At 46.1% G+C, this 22,761-nt stretch overlaps 1 protein-coding gene across 1 annotated transcript in view; it reads left to right on the forward strand.

The window, feature by feature from the left end:
- The window catches only part of CYTH2 (cytohesin 2), a 222,662-nt gene that overhangs the window by 195,685 nt on the left and 4,216 nt on the right, over positions 1 to 22,761 (forward strand). The window contains exon 11 of the mRNA XM_085616447.1: positions 19,257 to 19,411. Coding sequence (XP_085472573.1) covers positions 19,257 to 19,411 — 155 coding nt within the window. The remainder of the gene's footprint in view (positions 1 to 19,256; positions 19,412 to 22,761) is intronic.

Raw genomic sequence — 22,761 nt, forward strand, 5'->3', positions numbered from 1 at the left:
GAAGTTGTCGGTAAAATCCCTTACATTTTGTTCTGGCCCCTGTGTTGCCAAACCGGAAATTCCAGAGATAATGTACATGCATACATGTGGGAATCCTGAGTCCAGCAGACTTCATCTGTAAGGAAGCTTGCCATTTGTGCTTACAGCACATAATGGTGAAGTTTTGCATAATAATGGATAATAATGTTCTGCATTGCTACTCGCAGTCCAACATGCGCCTGTGTGAGGAAGAGGAATGTGCCTTGCAACCTCATATACCCCTTACCCCCCCCCCCCCCAGCCTCCCCATTCTCTTCTTGAAAACGAGATCGGGCAGTGTTCTTCTAAAGAAAATGTACCAGAATTCAAGGCAAGGCTTTCATCAACAGAATACCTCCGCTCTACTGACACTTGGCAGAATAGTCTCTAACTTATAGAATGATGCCCTCATGGCAGATGATGACAGCATGGCTTCAGTCTGTTAGATCTGTTTCTTTAAGTTTTAGAAGCTTTATTGAGAGAATTTCATCATACAACATAGGGCAGAATATAACAATTTATAATAATGGACATATGCAAGGAAATACAAGGGAATGGAGAAGGGGGAAGGAAGGAAAAGGGGATATATAAGATAAGCTTTACAGTTCAAGATAAAACTGGCAAAAATACTAATTAGAATAAATACAGTTCACCTATTTTCCATGAACATTCACAATGTGAAGGGTAATAAAACAGAAGAAAGAAGGCAAAGAAAGAAAAAACTGATGGATGTTGAACATTTTCTGACCGGTTATGAGGGAGATGTTATTTCAATAAACAGTCAGGGGTAACCAAAATAGATCTCTATTTATCTGAGGGTTACAACAGGAGGCAAAAGCAATGTCCAATCTATGATAATGGCATACAGTATTCCACCAGGATATGACTGTGAGCTTATTTGAGCATTTCCAATTAAGTGTGATTTGTTGAAAATCTAAAGCTAACCTAAGGTCAAACAGCCCACTTTCATGAGGTGATGGATCAAGTGATTCTGATAAACTACCCATGAACATGAGGGCATTCGATAGGGGAATGGTTAGATTAAAAAATGGTAAAATCCAAGGCCAAATTTGAGACCAAAAGGAAGCTACAGGAGGACATGAAAACAGAAGGTGATAAAGGTCAGCTAAGGGATGGTCACAGGACCAGCAAGATTTGTTTAGTGTGTAAGGCAATGGAAATGGGAGTAAAATAAAGTCTGTGATAGAGAAAGAACATAGATTGATTAGTAGAGGCAGATGTAGATATTTTCAACGATCAAGACCAAATCTTGCTCCAAAAGTCAGTGCTCCAGTCACAACCAATATCAGTCTCCCAGGCAAGTTCCATTTTAGTCGTAGAACGTTCTGGGGCAGTTGAATTGAGATATTTGTAGATGAGGGAGGCCCTTGGGGACACTGATAGAATTTTAAGAAGTGGATCTTGGATAGATGGGCAATTCTCAGAAGGAAGGGAGTAAAAAGCTTCCAAAATGGCTTCCATAAGCAATGAGAACTTGTGTAGGAATGAACGAGGACATTTGACGTTGGTTTGGAATTGGGGAAAAGGAGAAGCGCCATTAAAGATATCCTGAATCCAAACGATACCTCTAGATCTCCAGGAACCCCAAAATATAGGTCTATTATTAATGGTAAGAGTACGGTTATGCCAAATAGGAGAGCGTAAAAACGTATTCCGCGAAATATTCTTTGGTTGACACTAAGGCCTCAGTAATGAGAAAGTGTGTTTGAATAATGGAAGAGAAGTGAGATTAGTTTTTGCCGTAAAAGCCAGAACCTCCTGGAAAGAAAAAGGGGAACAAAGACGGCGCTCGATACTTACCCATCAAGTCATGAAAAAGGAAGTATTGGCTTGAAGCCAGTAAGAAGCTTGTCTAAGGCAAAGTGCTTTATGATAAAATCTAAAGTTTATAAAATGTACCCCACCTATGAGTTTTGATTGTCTAAGGTGAGATAGAGATTCTGGGTTTTTTATTGTTCCATAGAAATTTGTAGAGAAGAGTCAAGTTTTTTGAAATAGAAGGAATATCAACCGGAATCATTGAAAGAATATATAGCATAATAGGAGTGATCATCATCTTAAGTGTCTAGACGTCCCCACCAAGAGGAAAAAGAGGGTTCCAGGAGGAAAGCAGTGCTGAGATCCTTTCGAGAACTTCCTTCATATTTATTTTAATCGACTCCGAGATAGAGTTGGTAAACCATAACCCTAGATATGTAATTTTGGAACTATTCCAATGAAATCTGGGTCAAAGAGATATTTAGAACAAAATTTAGTTATAGGAAGAATGTCCGTTTTATCCCAGTTAATTTTATAACCGGATACTGCCGAAACATCTCAAAATTCTTGTAATAATGGGTAAATAGAAATGTCTGGATTAGAAATAAAGAGTAAAATATCTGCGTAAGCAGAGAGCTTCAGGTGTTGATTTCTATTTAAGAAACCAGAGATAGAAGTATTGTTGTGAAAGCGAGCTAAAAAAGGTTCAAGGGAAAGAATAAAAAGAGGAGATAGTGGGCAGCCCTGTCTAACACCCCGATGAAGTAAAAAACGATTTGAAACTAGACCGTGGACTATAGTGAAGGCAGTCTGTGCCGTATAAAGTAAAGAAACTAGGGAAATGAATTTAGAGCCAAAACCATGCCAACGAAGAGATTTGAATAAAAAAGACCATTCCACTCTTATCAAAAGCTTTTTCTGTGTCGGTATATATCGCAGCTAGAGAATCGGATAAAGTAGATGCTTTTTTTAGAACATTAAAGAGTAATCGAGATTTATCAGAAGTTAATCTGCCCTTGACAAATCCACATTTTTCTGGACCAATTAAATGGGATGATAATTATTCGAGACTGAGTGCCAAGAGCTGAGCAAATATTTTATAATCCACATTTATCAGGGAGATAGGGCGATAGTTTTTACAAAGTTTTTGGGAGCCTTACCATCTTTATGAATGAGACAGAGGCTTCTAAAAAAGTGCCACACTCCTTGCCAGTAGAGCAAAAGTATTGAAAGAGATTAAATATTTTGGGCAGCAAACAATGTGAAAAATGTAAATAAAATTCTACTGAAACTATCCGGGCCAGGGGGACTTATTATTCTTTAATGAGTTAAGAGAATTAGCAATTTCTTGAAGTGAAACGCCTGAGTCCAGGGAATTGAAGTCAAGATTAGTGGAGATAAGAGAGGGAAAAGAACTTAAGTAAGAGTCAATAAGCAAATTTGATGCAGGTGCTTCTGAAGTGTATACGTTCTTATAAAAAGTTGTACATTCATCTAGGATTTCCTGGTCTTTAAAAAGATGTTTCCCACCAGCTGAATGAATAGAATCGATCAGTTGTCTCTCCTTCCTAGATTTGAGATAATTAGCTGAAAAAGATCCAACTTTATTACGACCGCCATAATATCGGGCACTACTGCGAAGAAGAATAGATGAAGCATTATCAGTAGAAATCTTATTAAACTCTAATTTAGCACGAACAACCGCCTGCAAGATAGAGTTAGATGAGGAAGTGTAAAATTGATTAACGCGCTTAATATTGGTCAATAGAGCCTTATGCTGAGTGAGATTGCGTTTCTTTTTCTTAGCAACAAAATCAATAATAAAACTATGGACAGTGGCTTTAAAGGTGTCCTATAGTAAAACAGGATATATAGAAGGACCTTCATTCAAAGAAAAGAATTCTTCCACAAAGGAAGTGAAAGAAGATGAGAATACCGCATCCTGTAAAAGAAAATTATTAAATAGCCATCTAGAAGATTTGGGTCGGGAACGGAGCAGATCAAAATCAACAATCACCGGAGCATGGTCTGAAATGAAAACTGGTTTGATTGAAGATTAAACGAGATTTTGAGCTAAGGGTTTGGATAGGAAGATCTAATCGGTATAGGGAACCATGTGGAGGAGAGAAAAAGGAAAATTCTGATTGGTCTGGGTGACGAAGTCTCCAAGCATCTACAAGATGAGTCTGTGTAATGGTGTTGTGAAACTATTTGAGACTTATGTGGAATGAAGCGTACATGTGATTTGCGATCAATAAAAGGGTCCATAACCTGGTTAGTCACCTCCAAGGGTAACAAAATTCATCCTTATATTGCATACATTTATTAGTAATAGCAGGCCAGAAAGTGCAATCTGGTTGGGTCGGACCATAAATATTAAAAACAGTTAAAGAGAAATTATTAATAAGTAATTTGACTAAGATCCATATGCCTTCAGCATCAATTTCTTGTGAAATAACAGAACATTTCAATTTTTGATGAACTAAAATAACACAATTTTTCTTTGTACTTGAAGGAGAAACGAAAACAGAACCAACCCAGTTACGCTTAAGCGCCTCAGATTCTTATAAATGAGGTTCTTGTAAAAAAAAACGAAATCAGGATTGTAAGAGGCTAAATGTGAAAGAATTCTGTCTCTTTATAGGATTAATGAAACCTTTTACATTCCATTTAACAACTCTAAATGGAAAAGAAGAACCATACATATAAAACCATGGAATTAACAATGAAAGAGTATAAGGAAAGTAATAGGCAAAGCCAGAATATAGAATAAGGATATCCTAGGAGGAAAGAGGGGAAGGAAAAAAGAAGTATGAGTAAGAAGGGACTGTACATGTCAATTGACGACTGTAATACGTACCTTTTACGGGGAAACAAAGGAAAAGATGAGAAGCGTGAACGGACAACAGGGATTGCACACCTAACAAAGGGCAGCGAACCACACCGGGACAAAAACGGATAGTGGGACAGGTACATGAGGTAGGTACAAAATTAGGACCCAAAAAACCTGAAAAAGAAACAAAAATCATGTAAATGGGAATAAAAAGGCAGTGCAACCTGTTACAATAAAAGCAAATGCAGTTTAAGACATTACAGAAGAATCATTAAAGTCAAGTTTTGGGGGGGGAGAACCAGCAATCTCCATCGAAGGAGAATGAGGGTGAATTAATTTTCTGAGATCTGCAGGGTCCTCGAAATGTAGAAGTTTTGTTCAAAAAGGTAACTTTAAAGAGGCACAGATGAAATAAGCCATAGCGGGCCCCTAAGGAGCGAAGAGCTGGGCGAAGATCCAAAAATTCCCTTTGGTGCTTGGCGATAGCTGAAGAAACGACTTGAGAAGTAAATAATTATGTGCCCTGCCAATTTAGCTGCTTCTTGGACTTAGCCGCATTTAGAACCTGTAGAAGATCTGTGAATTATTGAAACAAGATTACACCACGAGGTGTAGATGGAGTGGATGAGGAGGACAAGCATGGACCAAGTCTGTGCGCTCTTCGAATATTTAATTTGGTTGAAGTAGGAAGACCCAAGAGCTGTGGGATAAATGCAGTGAAAAATGTTGTCCCCCTCAAGGCCTTCAAGAAGACCATACAGGCTAGGTTTTTGCAACGATTCCTATTTTTAAAATCTTTAGCCGATTTCCTTAGTTGCAGGACCTCCCTTTCCAATGAAGAAATTCTGGAGGATGAGTCCTGTACATTGGTAATTTGTTGTTCCACCACCAAAAGGCAGGAATCCATGGATGACCATTTGTCGTTTAAAATCTGCAGGTGAGAGTTTGTTTCTTCAACAAATGGTCTTAAAGCGCAAATTTCCTCCAGGACCATTTCCAGAGAGAGCGAGGAAACAGATTTTGGAGGAGAAGGAGGATCATGTTTGATTCTCTTGACGGTAGTCGAGGGCGGTTGTGATTTGGACGCCAAAATCGACACAGCTGTAGGGTGCAGTTTGTGGAAGTGCCTCAGAAGGCTGAGAGGAACTATAGGAGAGCACAGAGTAAGCAGGGGACAGCAATGATTCACTGGATTTAAAATTTTTGGAGGAGTGCAATAGCTTTTTACCTCTACCCATGAGAAGAGTAATCAAGAAAGTAGGCTAGTCCAATAACGCAACAATGTTCCAACAAAGACACTCCACATAAGAACAAATTTGTAGCGAGTATGTGGGTCTTCCAACAAAGAAATAAGCATTAGCCAAGACTGTTTTGATGTAATAAGCAAAAAGGAGTAGAAATTAATAGTTCCAGGGGCATTATGACAAAAATGTGATGAGAATATTGAAAAAAATAAAATTAAAAATGGCGGCCGCTAAAAATCAGTCACCTGAAGAAAAAGTGCCTTATTCCTAAAGCATGGCAGGTAATGAAGGTAGCCTTGTGAGGAGGATGGAATCAGATTCAAGAAGATGTCTCCATTATGTGGAAAACGGTGAAATTAACGCCGCAATGTAGTTTGCGGTGCGGAGCTCTGATGTCAGGCGGCCATCTTGGGTCGCGGTACGAGCAACTCTCCAATCTCTGTTGTTTCTGATCAGACTAATAATCAAGATCTACAGCGTGAATCTTTTCTGTATTCACTTGCTCCACATTATTTCTTCATCTAGTAGTTGGGTTTGGAATTTTCCTCTTCTCGTCTCTCCCCATACCCATACTTGAGTGTCTTTGAGCACCATTTGGTGACATGCCTGTCCCCTAGAGACATAAGACGTGCACCCTGGAAGCTTCTGTGCATGGTCACCATCTTCAGATTCTTTTTTCCTGCATAGTCTGTCTGCCCGGAAACCACAGAGTCGAGCATGTGTCGAACTCCACCCAAAGACACTCTGAACCAGGGAAAAGCAGAGATGGGTGCTCTACGCAAAGAAACAAATGCATAACAAGCAGCAAATCTTCCTCCAGGACCTCAGTCTGTGCCATGATGATGAAGAAAACACAGAGCAAAACGAGGAGGCACCAGGGGAAGGGTCTGACGTCAGAGTGTTGACAAACCCAAAATGAAGTTGTATCGTAAAAGGCATAGAGAGAAGCAGAATACAATAAGTGCACACAGGTATTACACAGGTATCACTTCAGAAACACAGCAGGCATGAGCCAAAGCCTTTACACGAGAGGAACCAGAAGACACCCTTGACGCACCCTCAACGAGCATGGGGAAGTCAAAACAAAGAGATCCCCATGAGTCTTGGTGCAACAACACTGCTGGATGACGCCTATGAGACCAAATAGAGACTGAGGCCACGAGCAGAAGGAGCTGAAGCAAGACGCACCTACACCGAAAAGAAAAAATGCACGTATCCTTGACACCGAACAAAGATCGCTCGAGGTTGAAATGAATAAGGAATGCTGCGAAGCCAGAATGGCAGTGATTCTCCAAAAGAAGAGGGACTTCGATGAATCCTTAAAAGGATTTTGAATCTCTTCAAGACCTATGGAAGACGGGCTGTGAAGAGGAGGATGTCAAGTTGCAACCACCAACTTCAACCAATCCCAGGAGGAAGAGTTGGACCTCTTCTACAAGGTGAGGGGGGGGCAGATGTATGAACTAGGTTGCCCAGGACTCCAAAAGCACTGAGTCTGATTGGCAGTATCTTGAACACTGAATCACCAGAGGAGGGCTGTGACTCCTATCCTCTGAGGTCTTCACCCCAAGATCACGATGTAGAATGTCCTGGTATAGAGAGCTACAGATTAATATGGGGTGCAACTATAGGAGGAACAGTCGCTAGCATGTTTTCTTCTTGAATCCCATTTACAATTGCAGAAGAAAAGTCCCTACCTCCCAGTGCTTCCAAGTATTCTGGATCTGGGTAGAGGCTTTTAGGGAGCCAGTCTGGCCTCTATTTTTCACCAAATTATCCTTTGTTCAAGCAAAAATATCACACCTCCTAAGACTGGTTTTAAATAGTGTAGGAACTGTTGCTAACAGATGTCTGTGATCTACCCTAGTTAAGTCTGCTTATGGTGCCTCTGGTAGGAGCCCAACTCCAGGACCTGGCAAAACTTCACCCAGTTAACGCAAAGGCCATACGGGACCACAAGGCTAACTTTTACATTGCCAGACACAAGACTCCACGACACGATTGGTTGAGTTCGAAAGGAAGCTCCCGTTGCCATGGCAGATAGTCACATTTGGAGTCTTCTGGTAAGTCCGGGAAAAAGCATAAGAAGTCAAAGCAGGAATCTGCCCCTTTGGGTGGGCAACCAGCTGTTTATGGGGCTCTCTGGTGCAAAGCTGTGCAGAAATAGACCATCTCACGATGGATAGACCTCTGTCTTAAGATCTGCTACACGTTGGCTAAGAAGCAACCTCCAGAAGGTTTGAGGGCTCATTCAACCAAGTCTATAACTGCTACCATTGTGTTGGCATGTGGAGTGCCTTTCCTCGATATGTCAGGCACCTGTGTGGGCATCAGTGACCGTCTTGTCCGCCGTGTGAGCATTTAAGTATCCATCAGAATAACAAATTATTTACTTTGGTAATGCTCTTTCTCAGGGATTCGCATTCTAGTTCTTTCAATTAGTGGACAGGCTTATGGAAAAGAAACTGATGTCCACGCGTATGTGTGGTGCGAATATGCAGCACCGCTCAATTCTTCGGACCAGAATACAGTCGACATGGAGTCTCACTATGCCACCTGCTGGCATGCATGAGCTCTGCTTTTGAGTTTACTGTCTCCAGTCTTGCATCTGGGGATATTCATGTGGTGAGGAATCTGTGGTTAGAGTATCTCCCCGAAAGAGCTTTACCAAGGTAAGTAACTTGGTCAGTAGGTTTTTCAAGAATTAAGCACACCTGAATTAGACTGGTTTGCAGCCCTAGAAAATGCAAATTGACAAAAATTTGCACCCAGGTACCTACACCACTTGTCCTGGGAGAATACTATATCGATAGATTGGTGAGGGAAATTTGCATATTCTTTTCCCTCAATGCTACTGATACCACTTGTCATAAGTGCAAGCAGTTACTCACGATGCTAATATTACTAGCACCAAAATGGGCAAGGCAAACATGGTTGTTGGACCCGACGTAGATTTCTCAGGGATAAGTAGTAAGGCTACCAGAGGCGGCTCCTCCATCTGACCAGAGGAGCGTTGCCTCACTGCTTTCTCGCAGTACGAGAAGCAGGACCATAAAACGGTATAATAAATACCATTTAATGTTTGTTTCTCGCACTGCGAGAAAGCAGAAGGGTTTGGTTGGGGGCGGGCGGGTGGGTGTTCCTTCTCTAGAGCAGGGGAGGAGTGGCTTGCCCACTCTAAGGGTGCGGACTGGTTGGTCGGCCCCAGGGCCGACCAAACAAATCATACGCACTGTGCATTTTCTTCATGTTGGCTGAATGCAGCCTACATGGAGGAAATTACCTCCCCATAGACGCCTGTGTGGTCGGCGTCCCCGCCAATCACAACGCTGCCATTGCAGCGTTGTGATTGGCTGAAGGGAGGGAGGCTTCCTGTTCCGTGGGACCCAGCTAGGAGCTGAGAAGGCACAGGACCTTGGATGGTAAGCTTATTTTTTTTTAATTAACCGAATGAAACCATATTGCTGCCAGGATTCTTTCAATAGCCAAAGACCCATGTAAAAAGGGCTCGCCATGCGCAGTATGTTCTTGGGTCAATCATGTACTGTTTGGAAAAAACTAAACAAATCAAGGAAGGAAGGTAGTGAATTCATTGTTTCCTTTGAGTCAGCAAGCAGGTGCTCACCAGTGACCAAGGGGACCATCGCACTATGGATAGTACAGACAAGCCAAACATGCAACACAAAAGAGGCTACATAAATGTCATCTTGTGGGGTGTAAGGGACATCTGGGACACTGTAATCATCCCAGGGGGCAGGGGAGCCAGTAGGAGTAGGGTCCCCAAGGGGTTGATCGTCCGCACCTCCCCCTGCATCATCTGAGGTGTTGTCATCATCATCTATTGGGGTAGGTGATGGTGTGGGAGAGTGGTGTGGTGGGGGAGGAGGAGGAGGAGGAGGAGGAAGAAAAGGAATCCGCAATGGAGAGGTTGCAAAGTCTCTCTTCTTTGATGGTGGTGCGGACGCAGGCATGTCTAGTGGTCTTTTCGTGATGCTGAGCATTAAATGACCAGTCTTAGGATTCTTCATTAGTCTTTTGGGTAGGATCTGATTGAAACAGTTCATCTGTGGAAGACAGATCCTTCGGAGCCAAGGGTTTCGGTGCCGTAAGTTTTTTGGGTGTCGACTCGTTAGCAGTTCTAGGCTTGGACCCGTGTAGTTTTGAAGTGTCTTTATGAGTTTGAACCGGTTGCTGTTTTTTCGGGTCTGAGGTCTTCGGTTTGGAAATATCTGGCCCTTTCGGCGGGCGTTTTTTAGTCTGCTCCGAGGGTGTTGTCGGTGCCGAGGAACTGGTGCTAGCCTTCGACGCCGAGTGCTTCGATGTGGGAGCAGCGGTCGGCGTGGATGAGGTCTGATGTATTTTTCTTCGGTGCCGGATGTTCGGTACCGAGAGTAGGGTGACTCGAGCCAGAGTCGCTTAAAGGCTTACTAGGCTTCTTTACCGGGCCCGAAGGCGGGGCATGGGAAGCAGTGTCTCGGCGTGTACCTGGGCCCGAAGGTGGAGGTGGTAGCGAAGCATTTTTTTACGGTGTCGAGGGGGTGGATAGGTCGGGGTCGACGTCTGTACTCGCGGCCCTTTGAGCTGGAGTGATGTCTTCGTCGGAATCGTCTGCTTCGGAGGCACTGATGATGGCTTCCTCGACTCGACCCTGCTCCGGAACATCGAAGCCCTCTTGAAAGATGTCGTCGGATCGAAGATGACGAGCGCGCCATTGTACTTCAAGCTCGTCGGTCCCGGATGGTCTTTTTGGAGCAGAAGGAGGCACAAGCTGGACAGTCTCTGGCCTTGTGCTCCGGTGAGAGGCAGAGGTTGCACACCTCATGTAGGTCGGTGTGGGGAAACTTCGACCCACATCGAGGACACTTTTTAAATGGCGTCCTTTCCATGAGCCGGAGATGAGGCTCGGGTAGGCCCGAAGGCCTTGTCGACGACTGAAATCAAAGACTTCGAAGTTGAAGGGTCGCATGTGGCTGGAAACGCAATCAAAAACAATACCGTCGAGATGGGAAGGATTGCGCGTCCAAAGAGAAAACGGTTAACGGTTCCGAACTGGAACGCGAGAACACATCCGAGCCCGATGGCGGGAAAAAAAAATCTGAGGATGGAGCCGATGCCCATGCACACTATGATCCAAAGGAGGAGTCTCATACCTCGTGACTTCCAAAGACTTTCTAAGACAAAAACAAGTGCAAACATCCGGTCCCAACACCATATAGAGATCTATGCACAGTGTGTAGATCTGCAGCTCTACATGCCAAGAACAGATGCATACTGGTAATTAGCATATTCCGTCTTCTCCACAAGGAAAAAGGGGGCAACCGTCACCTTTTTTAGCAAACGTTTAAATGAACGACATGGTAGACAGTTGGCTGTCCACAAAGCACTGATAGAGTGCGGACATTGAAGTCAGTCCGCAGAGAGGCGGAGGTAGGACAAAGTATTAAAGCACCTGTTTGTGATCATGAGCCTATTCTCCATAGTATTAAAAAAGAATGAGAAAATCAATGCACAGCATGTGAATCCAGAAAAGACAAACGCTGCAGAACAAAATGGTTACTTGTCTGTAAGAGTAGGTTTGGAGCTTGAAGAATTTTCTGTATTCACATGCGACCCTCCCACCTCCACGGAATGAGGTGCCGACCACACAAACTACGGTCAGTCTACTTTTCACACAGCAGGCACCATATGGTATGGCCAAAAAGTCACCAAACTGGGGAGAAAAAAGAATCTGAATATGGCGACCAATCACAAGGACTTCCTAGGCTCATGTCTGACATCACAAGCAGACAGAATGCCAACAAATGGTGGTTGATGACATTCAAGAGGGGGAAAAAAGGGGGGGGGGCAGGGGAGAGAGGACAATTCCGGTCCCAGCCACTAGATAGTGGAATAATGCACAGTTTGTGAATGCAGAAAATTGTTCACACTGCAAAACTGCTTCTACAGGCAAGTAACCACTTTGTTCTCCTTCATGAAGCTACAATGAATTTTTGTCCTCACTGGTCGAACTTCACCTGTTGTGTTCACCAGTCTCCCCCAGTCATTCTTTTTCTAATTTTGGCTTCAATCTTTTCAATAGTCGGTTTGCAGAGTTTCAATCAAAGGGGCAAAGGTGCCAAACAGAATGGCAAAATATTTCAAGTTAGATTCAATACACCTGCCTATTGCCTTCCCTTTGCATCAGCCCTTGAGTTGAAAACACCAGGGGCGTGTCCTCTGGTTCGAGGCATGTGGGCTGCTGAATTCATATCTGTGCATAGATCGCCGCCTAGTGTTGGGTCCGGATGATTGCACGTTGTTGTCCTGGAAGAGTCTTCGAAGTATCCTGGGATAGGTGACTCCTCCCCTGGACTACAGTGCGCTTGGGCATCCTCTCCATCCTCAGATTGTTTTTTTCCGCCATTGGGTTCGGATGTGCTTATCTTGACTCAAGTTAGGAAAAACTTTTTCTAGGCCAAAAGGCCTTTAGTTCGCGTCGGTACTGTTCCCGATCGGTATCGATAGTATCTTGTTAGTTTACTAACTTCCAGAACCAACTTTTTCGCTTCCTACCCGACCATCGACCAGTCATCGACGATGGAATCGAGGACACCATTCAAGCGGTGTCCGGTATGTAATGCGAAATATCCCCACATCGACGTCCATCCGGTGTGCAACAAATGCCTTTCACCGGATCACGACGAATCTACATGTATGGCCTGTGCCCGATTCCGATCCAAGAAGACTCTCCGGAATCGACGAGCAGCGAGACTCGAAGCGCAGCAAGCGGCACCGGCCCCGGCCGACCTCTTCAGCGCTGAGACCGAAGATGTCGAAGACGTGGAGAACCTACCCTCCAGCCCCGTTTCCGAACACGACTCTGGTTCGGAAGACGTTGAAGAAAGCCTCTTTCGCAGAGACGAAGACGACACCGAGGTAGGAGACTACAATGAGGCCTTAGGGGCCGAAGAAAGTAGCTCCGATGACGAGCAAGGCCTACCCGTACAGACGGAGGACATCCCAGTGCGCCAGTCTATGGCTCCGGTCGAGGGATCGCCTTCGGGCCTTACCCAAGACCTATCCCGCAGTTCTTCGGCCCCGCCCTCTGGCCCGGCCTCGGACATTCAGCGGCAGCCATTAATACCCAAACCGGCTGGTTTCCCTTCTTCGAAACCGAAAGCTGTATTGGTTCAACCGAAAGTAACGCTGGTCGGATCGAGGCCCACCACACCTTCGACGCCAGCAAAACCCATCGGCACCGAGCGCACCAAACGAGACTTCGGTGCCGAGCTTGCAACAGCCGACGTCTGCGTCGACAAACGGAAGAAGACCTTCGGTGCCACCAAACCTACTCGGCTCCCGGCACCGACGCAATCGACTCCGACCCCAAAGGTCAAACTGCCTGCTGCGTCTCACACCGCTTCGACAGCACCACCAAAGGCACACTCATCGAAGACGTCGACGGCCATTACCGCCCCTCGACTCGATGACTCACCGGCGCCGAAAAAGTCCACGCCCGCTTCTACGGAACCGGTCGGCGCAAAGAAATCGATGGCGCTCCAGGTGCGGCCCGTTGCTGCGCACGGCACCAAACACAAAACAGTCTTTCAGGACACATCGGGCTCCGAGCCAATAAAAGCTCCAACAGCCTCTTCGGCACCGGCCAACATTACTTTTGGCCTGCCGCCATCCACGGCCCCGAAAATGTTCCAAATCAGGACACGGGTCACCCACACCACGATCACGCCTGCCGAATGTTCTCCTGCGGAGATGTCTCCGTCACATATCATCGACGCAGACACCGGCAGGATTCTGCTCCACAAAAGGAGAATAACTTCAGAGCCAGCTTTGGACTCCTTCCGGATCCCACTTAAAAGAAAGCTGCCAGTGGTTTCGGAACCGGTTCTTTACGAACCTCTCCATTCCCCCTACCAGGATCCACTGTCCTTCTCTCCCACACACTCCGACACAGATGTTTTGGAGGATTACATGGGTGACCACGTCCCCTACCCCGGAGAAATGGACCCTCAAGGCCAACAGGACCCTGATCAAGCTTGGGATGACCCTGTCGACTCCGGTGCACCTATAGATGCACAGGACCCGCAACTCTATGGAGCAAAAACATCTCCCACAGATGACACTGCCGCGTTCAACGCCTTAATTGAACGTGCTGCGGCCAATCATGGGGTGCAACTTCACTCTGACACCGTAGAGGACGACTTTCTCATGGACACTTTCGCATCCTCAGAAAGGAACATTAAAACTCTACCTATGTTGAAGGGTGTCCTCAAACCAGCAAAGGACATCTTCAAGGAACCCACCAGGGCAAGAGTAATAAACCCCAGGATCGACAAAAAATACAGATCGGCGCCTGGGGACCCCACCTACATTAGAGGCCAGTTACCTTTGGATTCAATTGTAGTTGCGAATGCTCGCAAGAGGGCACACTCGCAAACAGGTGATGCTCCTCCCCCGGACAAAGAGTCCAAGGTGCTAGAGACCTCCGGCAAACGGGTTGCCGCACAGGCGGCTAACATATGGCGTATTGCCAATACTCAGGCGCTCCTCGCTCGCTACGATCGAGCACACTACGACACATTAGAACAACTACTCCAACATCTCCCTGACCAATACAAAGAAGGTGCAGAGATCCTCATCAGGGAGGGACAGCTCCTCACAAATGCATCCATTAAGTGTGCACTGGATGCCGCGGATACAGCTGCCAGAGCCATAAACACTAGCGTCATGTTGCGACGACATGCCTGGTTGCGAATCTCCGGATTCAAACCTGAGGTACAAAATAACATCCTCAACCAACCTGTCAACCCCGACTACTTATTCGGGCCGGAGGTTGACACCACCCTAGAGAAAATAAAAAAAGACACGGGCACTGCAAAGTCCATGGGGGCTCTACAAACGCAGTCCTTTCGGAGCGGCTCCTTTCGTCGCCCCGGAAATAGAGGAGCAGGTAGAGGACAGGGGTCACAGCAAACATACAACAAAGGCAACACACAGAGCACCTACGACAAACACCCGGGGTGGATATCGTGGCTCCAGCACAAAGGGCAGAGGACGCGGCTACGGCAACACCAGGTCCTCCCCCAAGAACAAGCAGTGACGCCCTCTCCCTTCCTCCCGACCACATAACACCTGTCGGGGGAAGGCTACAAAGGTTCCTGTCCACGTGGAACTCCATCACCACGGACAGGTGGGTCAAAGATATTGTCAAATACGGTTACTCCCTAGAATTAACCTCAACTCCGCCCACAATACCTCCAAAAAACCGTCCTATGTCCTCAGAGCACTTAACGCTCTTACAGCAGGAGGTGCAAAGTATGCTACTAAAAGGTGCAATAGAGGTCGTACCCGTCCACGAGCAAGGTACCGGGGTGTACTCCCTGTACTTCTTAATACCAAAAAAGGACAGGTCGCTCAGACCTATATTAGACCTGAGACCCCCTAAACCGGTACATTCTCTCCGAGCATTTTCACATGCTCACTTTACAGCAAGTCCTCCCGCTGCTCAAGCAGGGAGACTTCCTGGCCACACTGGACCTCAAAGATGCGTATTTCCACATACCCATTCACCCCTCACACAAAAAATACCTCGGGTTCACTGTTCAGGGGCAGCACTACCAGTTCAAAGTCCTTCCCTTCGGCGTGACAACAGCACCCAGAGTTTTCACAAAGTGCCTAGCTACTGTAGCGGCACATCTGCGGAGGCAGCACATACACGTCTACCCTTACCTGGACGACTGGCTCATTCAAGCAAAGTCAGCCCAACAATGTGCCAGCCACATATCCCGCACCATTCACCTCCTTCACAGTTTGGGGTTCTCACTAAATTACCCAAAGTCCCATCTCCAGCCCGCACACGTATAACAGTACCTAGGTGCGACCATAGACACTCTGGCGGCCACAGCTCAGCCAAATTTGGTGAGAATCAACAGCATACAGATGCTGATTTCCAAGTTCAAACCACAACACTCCCTGCCCGCGCGAGTGTTCATGCAGTTGATAGGCATGATGGCCTCCTGCATTTTCATAGTCCCGCACGCGAGACTACATATGCGCCCGCTCCAGGAGTGCTTAGCACGTCAGTGGAATCAGGCTCAAGGACAGTTGAAAGACCTAGTGTTGGTGAGCGGTCGGGCATACAACTCTCTGCATTGGTGGAATCCACAAAACCTTTGCAAGGGCCGACCGTTCCAAGAGCCTGTTCCACAAATAATACTGACAGCGGACGCGTCTCTCCAGGGATGGGGAGCTCATGTACTCAGTTACACAGTGCAGGGACTATGGACAATACAACAAAAGAAGATGCACATCAACCTTCTAGAACTGATGGCAATCTTCCTAGCAATGAAAGCATTCAAAGTACACTTGTGCAACAAAGTCGTGTTGATCCGGACGGACAACATGACCGCCATGTACTACATACAAAAGCAGGGAGGAACACACTCTCCACAGTTGTCTCATCTGGCTCAGAGCATGTGGAAGTGGGCCATTCAGAGGAACATGTTCCTTATGGCGGAACACCTCCCCGGCAAGGACAACCAGATGGCGGATCTGCTCAGCAGACACAGCCACCAGATGCACGAGTGGGAGTTACACCCATCAGTACTCCAACCGTACTTCCAGCAGTGGGGTCATCCAGAGATAGACCTATTCGCGACAAGCGAAAACGCAAAATGCCAAAGCTTTGCCGCCAGGTTCCCACATCCGCAGTCGCAGGGCAATGCGATATGGATGAACTGGTCCGGCAGATTTGCGTATGCTTTTCCCCCAGCACCACTAATACCGCTGGTGGCACGCAAACTCAGACAACACTCTCTGACACTCATCCTGGTTGCTCCAACGTGGGCACGCCAGCCGTGGTACACCACCTTTCTCGAACTCTCCGTGGTGCCGCATCAACGGCTGCGGGTCAAACCCGAGCATTTGGCGCAGAACCATGGAGAGGTTCAGCACCCAGATCCGCAACAGCTGAACCTGGCAATCTGGCTCCTGAAGTCCTAGAGTTTGGCTACCTCAACCTGCCACCTGACTGTATGGACATCATAAAGGAGGCCAGGAGACCCACTACCAGAGCTTGCTATGCAGCCAAATGGAAGAGGTTCGTCATTTATTGCAATAATAATGACATCAACCTGCTAGACGCATCCATCCAAAACATTATTTGTTACCTATTACACCTCTACCGATGCAATCTGGCGTACACCTCTATACGTGTCCATTTGACCGCAATATCCGCCTATCTACAGACCAGGCAGCACCTCTCTCTATTCAGAGTGCCTGCCATCAAAGCATTCTTGGAAGGACTCAAACGAGTCATTCCTCCTAGCCACCCACCAGCCCCAATGTGGAACCTCAACTTGGTCCTCACACGCCTGATGGGTCCACCCTTTGAACCTCTACACTCATGCGAGATTCAATTCCTTACCTGGAAAGTAGCTTTCCTAGTAGCGATAACTTCTTTACGAAGAGTTAGTGAACTCCAGGCACTAACCGTCCAAGAGCCATTTATACAAGTTCACGCCAACAGGGTCGTACTACGTACCAACCCCAAGTTCATGCCCAAGGTGGTATCGCAGTTCCACATGAATCAGACTATTGAACTGCCGGTTTTCTTTCAAAACCCACAGACTGTCGCTGAAAGGGCACTCCATACCCTAGATGTAAAGAGGGCCCTCCTGTATTATATCGACAGGACCAAACCCTTTAGGAAAACACAACAACTTTTCGTTGCCTTTGCCCCACACCACAAAGGTAACGCTATCTCCAAGGCAGGTATAACCAGATGGATCGTTAAATGTATTCAAATTTGCTATCAAAAGGCTAAACGCACTTTAACGATTCCCCCACGAGCCCACTCAACACGTAAGTTAGGGGCCTCCATGGCTTTCCTAGGAAACATTCCTTTGCATGATATATGTAGAGCAGCCACCTGGTCCACTACACATACATTTACCAAACACTATTGTGTAGATGTACAATCGAAACAGCAGGCAGCTGTAGGACAGGCTGTTCTCAAAACTCTTTTTCAGACCGCTGCAGCTGGCACTGGTAGCCGCCGCTAATAGAGGGCACTGCTATGTATTCTATGCACAGATATGAATTCAGCAGCCCACATGCCTCGAACTGAATATGCTACTTACCAGTATGCATCTGTTCTTGTTATGTAGGGCTGCTGACATACATATCGCCCTCCCTCCTCCCCGGCGCCTGTAGCAGCTGCAGCTCTCAGAATTACTGTAAAGCATGGTCATCACTTTCTGTATCTACTCCATCACTGCCACAATGGCGAAAAACAATCTGAGGATGGAGAGGATGCCCATGCGCACTGTAGTCCAGGGGAGGAGTCACCTATCCCAGGATACTTCGAAGACTCTTCCAGGACAACAACGTGCAATCATCCGGACCCAACTCTAGGCGGCGATCTATGCACAGATATGAATGTCAGCAGCCTCTCATGCCAAGAACAGATGCATACTGGTAAGTAGCATATTCATTATGGCAGAGGAGCATTTCTTCACTGCTGGAACCAGCATGAAAACATGTAAAATAAAATGATAAAGCAATTATTAAAACTGCTTTATTATCATTTTACTTTACATGTAGGAGGGAGCTGGAGCCAAGTCTTAAGGGCGGGGCCCATCAGCAGCAGGAGGAGTGGGGGGCACAGGGCACCAAGTGCGCATTTCAGTTTGGCTGGCCATCTTAGGATGGCCAAACCTACATGCGCACTTGGATATCTCCAGGCTGTTGCTTGCAAATATCAGCAGGGCTCAGGAGCACAGGCTCACAGTCCCTGCTGGAGTGTGAAACCAACTCATTCTTCCTGCCCCCCAGCGCTTCTGTCATGCTGAGTAATACCAGCATGAGAGTAGCGTGTGGATTGGTGCAAGGGGAGTCTGGGAGCCTGTGTGTGTAGTTCCTGTGCATTGGGAGCTGAAGAGTGGTGGGTGGCAGAAGGTACATTTTATTTTTTGGCCCCTGGCTGCCTCACCACTTTTCCATGATGGTGGCCCCCACTGGAGAACTCCATGCGCTTGGGCCAGGTGGCTGAGATTCCACCAAATCAAACACACAATGAAGTTGATTGAACGGACCACCTGCTGCCCCTCCCTAACCTGTGCTTAATCTAGACGCATACAGTATTTCGTATAGAACTCTAATCCATCTGTTTTGACAGCCTTCCTCTGGTAAACCATTTTATTCATTAGCATGTCCAACTCACATGACTTACTGAGGGGACTGTTCAAAACATCTGTGCACACAAACTTGAACCACAAGTTCCTTCTGCAGCGAGGGGGCGTGCTGCTTGTGTTATCTTTTCACTGAATGAATGGCCTCTGTGCAGTCAGGTTGCCTGATCTTCCTTATTTTGTTTGTCCCCACAGAACTGCTTTGAGTTGTACATTCCAAACAACAAGGGTGCACTGATCAAGGCATGCAAGACAGAGGCAGACGGACGTGTGGTGGAGGGAAACCACAATGTCTATCGGATTTCAGCTCCGACGCCGGAGGAGAAGGAGGAGTGGATAAAATCCATCAAGTAAGTCTGCAAGAAATGAAATTGAAAGGTACTTGGAAGAAAGATGTGTGAACTGTTAGTCCACAGTGATGAATGCCATAGACACATCTAGGGTAGCAGTAATGCTGCTTGTTCTTGCTTTTGAAATGGTTGGAGACCTTTTAAGGAAAGAGTGCCAATTTGTATTTTATTTTGTTCGTGTGACTGGTAACTGCCTCTGAGCACTTTTCTGTGGGGGTGGAGTGGTGGGGGAGCAAAAAGAAAAAAAAAAACACTAAACTTGAGACACAAAATCCTTCTCTAACGCTGGGCCAGGAAACTGCACTAACCAATCATGGTGCTGCTCTCACCGCATGAAAGCAGCGCCAGGATTGGATAGAGCAGGCTGTCTCAGCGCTCCTAAGAGTACTGGAGGCCTGCGCTTTCTCTAACTCAGCTGTGCGAGGCAGCTTGATTAGTGAACTTTACAATGCAAGTCTGGCCGGCCAAAGCGACAAACGCATTTTAAAGTTACCCCAACAGTCAGTCTCCCAAGAGCCACACTACAGCACTGGCCTGCCCCGTCCTGTCACTCAGTTCAGGACGGGTCGGTTGCTGAAAATAAAATGGTAATAAATAAAATTATTACAGTTTTATTTTTCAGCTGTGGTTTGTGGGGTGACACTTCTATGCTCAAAAGGAGGAGCCGCCCCTGGCTGTGTGCCTGCATCTGGTACAAACAACGACAACATTTTGTTTTTAATGTGCTGCGGCATGCAAACTGCATTTGTGCAGTCCTGTATTAGCATGCTTTGGAAGATTAAAGCTAGACTTAATGCAGATGCTAAATACTTGTGAAAGCTGCCACTTTGCAAACTGAGGGATGGCTTGCTTCTATTGTTCAAACAAACTTGACCACTCTGCCCCACACTCCCTACCCATCCACCAAAGATGCACTTTCTCCTTATTGGAGGACTTGTTTAACTTTAAACCAAGCTGGCCTTTTGATGGGCTCGGGATTTCTGGATGTGTACCCAGGTATGTGAAACACTGCCCTTCCTCGATCTCCTTGCCAGAAAGTAACTTGTACATTGTTGGACTAGGAGGCATCTGCACATCATTGCTGAGGTGACATTTGCAAGAAACTGGAAGAGGAGGGCTGACACCTGCCTATTAGGTAGGCCCACACAAGGTCGATCTGACTGACAATAGTTACCCCAACAGTCAGTCTCCCAAGAGCCACAAAATCCAGAATCCGTGCCAAAGACAAAGCACCTTAGGTTGAGGGGCTTCCTTTGCACTTTCCTTGATGACATCCTTGGTGAGTCTGCACTCTCTTGATCTTCCAGTACATTTGAGGGGCCAATATCTACCCTTTAAGGGTTGAGGCTTTTCTTCTTCATCCTTGTCTTGTGTTGTATTTCGTTGGTTGTTGACGGTTTTACCGATGTTTTATTTAATTGCATTGGACCTTAGCCCTAAAGCACAGCTGTCAGGTGGGACTGGTTGAGCCTTTCGGATCTCTGTCCTCCATCTTTCTAGATCCCGCGACACTAGCACGAAACGGGGTACCCACAGAGCATACTGTCTAGTAACCAATTTCTGCCCCAATAGTTTAAGAAAAGGCCTCTCGCCTGTCATGGTAGTCTTTCTGTGCAGGTTTGCTTAATTTGTGCCGGTGGTAGCAGGTGCACTGGTGCTCATTCGGTTCTCACAGGAAAGGGCAGTGGCAGCTTCTGGTGAGTCCGGCACTCAGCGTGGTTGGGAACTGGTGGCCATTTACATGCAGAAAATTAAGATGACTTTAGTGAGTACAGTGAGAGCATTGGTTAAATGGTAGAAGAAATATGTTATGTTCGTTAATTAACTTTGAGGTACATTTCCTGTGAGAACCACCACATTTTAGCTTCAGCTAGAAAAAGCTCTGAAGCAGGAAGTTATGGTTGCTTGAATCGTAACTTCTATTAAAGATAATGGGGTAACCCTGTGTCCCTCAGAACCTGGGTATTGGTAATACAGGTTACAATAGGCACTGTAGGATAAACCATTTGCTTAGTATTCAATAAATTATACAACATAAAATAAATTAATTATAGAAAGAGTCTAGTAAGTATTTCTGAGACACCTAGCAAAACACCTCAAATACTTATTCATTTGTTCACATGTAATGAATTCAACAACATATAACCTAAATAATGTGGCTTTGATGAGTCAAGTGACATGAAGTGAAAAGGTGGCGTTGTGAATGAAATATACAAGACATACGGATTACAAACATATGTACATCATGTGAACTATGGTAAGACTTCCCTTAGGGTAAGTATTGCTTGAGTAAAAACTGGGACCTCAAGAAAGGTTGAAGAATGGTATTTACTGCTTCACCGAGCTGAAGATTCCAACCGAATTGTGGAACCTTCTAGAAGAACAATTCTTTAATTCAAATAAATTTGTGACCTCAAACAAAAATTTGTGTAGCGATTGGACTGACCATCTCAGGCTTCCATACATTACAATTAATCTGTGTAACTGTAGCAGTTTTTATGGAAGCAATACTTACCCTACGGGAAGCCTTACAGTAGTTAAATCTGGCTGTCCACACTTCTGTTTTCAGTCCTGAGGAAGAGCCGCTGTGATGCTTGTTGACTTGGGCATAATCTTGGGTCGAAACGTGGACGCTGCTAGTTCAGCTCATGTCCATTGGTCTCCTCACCCCACTATCAGAAAAAGGGATTTTTTTAAGGGTGTGGTTAGAACATGTGAGATATTGTTAAGGGACAGACCCGCAGTAACTAATATAATGTACATGTGCTTGTAATCTGTATGTCTTGTATATTTCATTCACAACTCCACCTTATCACTTCTTGGCCATTGACTCACGAAAGTCACATTATTTATGTTATATGTTGTTGAATTCATGTGTGGCAGCCATATACTAAAGTAGTAAATATTACAAATGAATAAGTATCTTTGGTGTGTTTTGTTTGGAAATACTTTTAACCCCTTCGCCGCGGCAGGAATTGCGGCGCTGGGGGGGGGGTTGGGGGCAGCGCGGTGGCGCTGTGCTCGTGACGGAACCGCTCCAGCGCGAGCCACGGTTGAGCTGTGCTCATGACGGAGTGGTTCCGTCACGACTCTGCCCACTGCGCTAATCGCCCGCACAGGCGGGGAATTAGCGCCGCGTGGGCGGAGCGGCCGCCAACGGCCATAGCATGACGGAACCACTCCGTCATGAGCACAGCGCAACCGTGGCTCATGACGGAGTGGTTCCGTCATGAGCGGGGAAGGGGTTAAGACTATTTCTATAATTAGTTTCTTTTATGTTGTATCATTTATTGAATACTAGGTGAATCGTAACTTCAGCAGACTGCCATCTCAAATATGTTTCAATCCTG

This window comes from Triturus cristatus, chromosome 7, assembly GCF_964204655.1.
Source record: "Triturus cristatus chromosome 7, aTriCri1.1, whole genome shotgun sequence".
Taxonomy (NCBI): domain Eukaryota; kingdom Metazoa; phylum Chordata; class Amphibia; order Caudata; family Salamandridae; genus Triturus; species Triturus cristatus.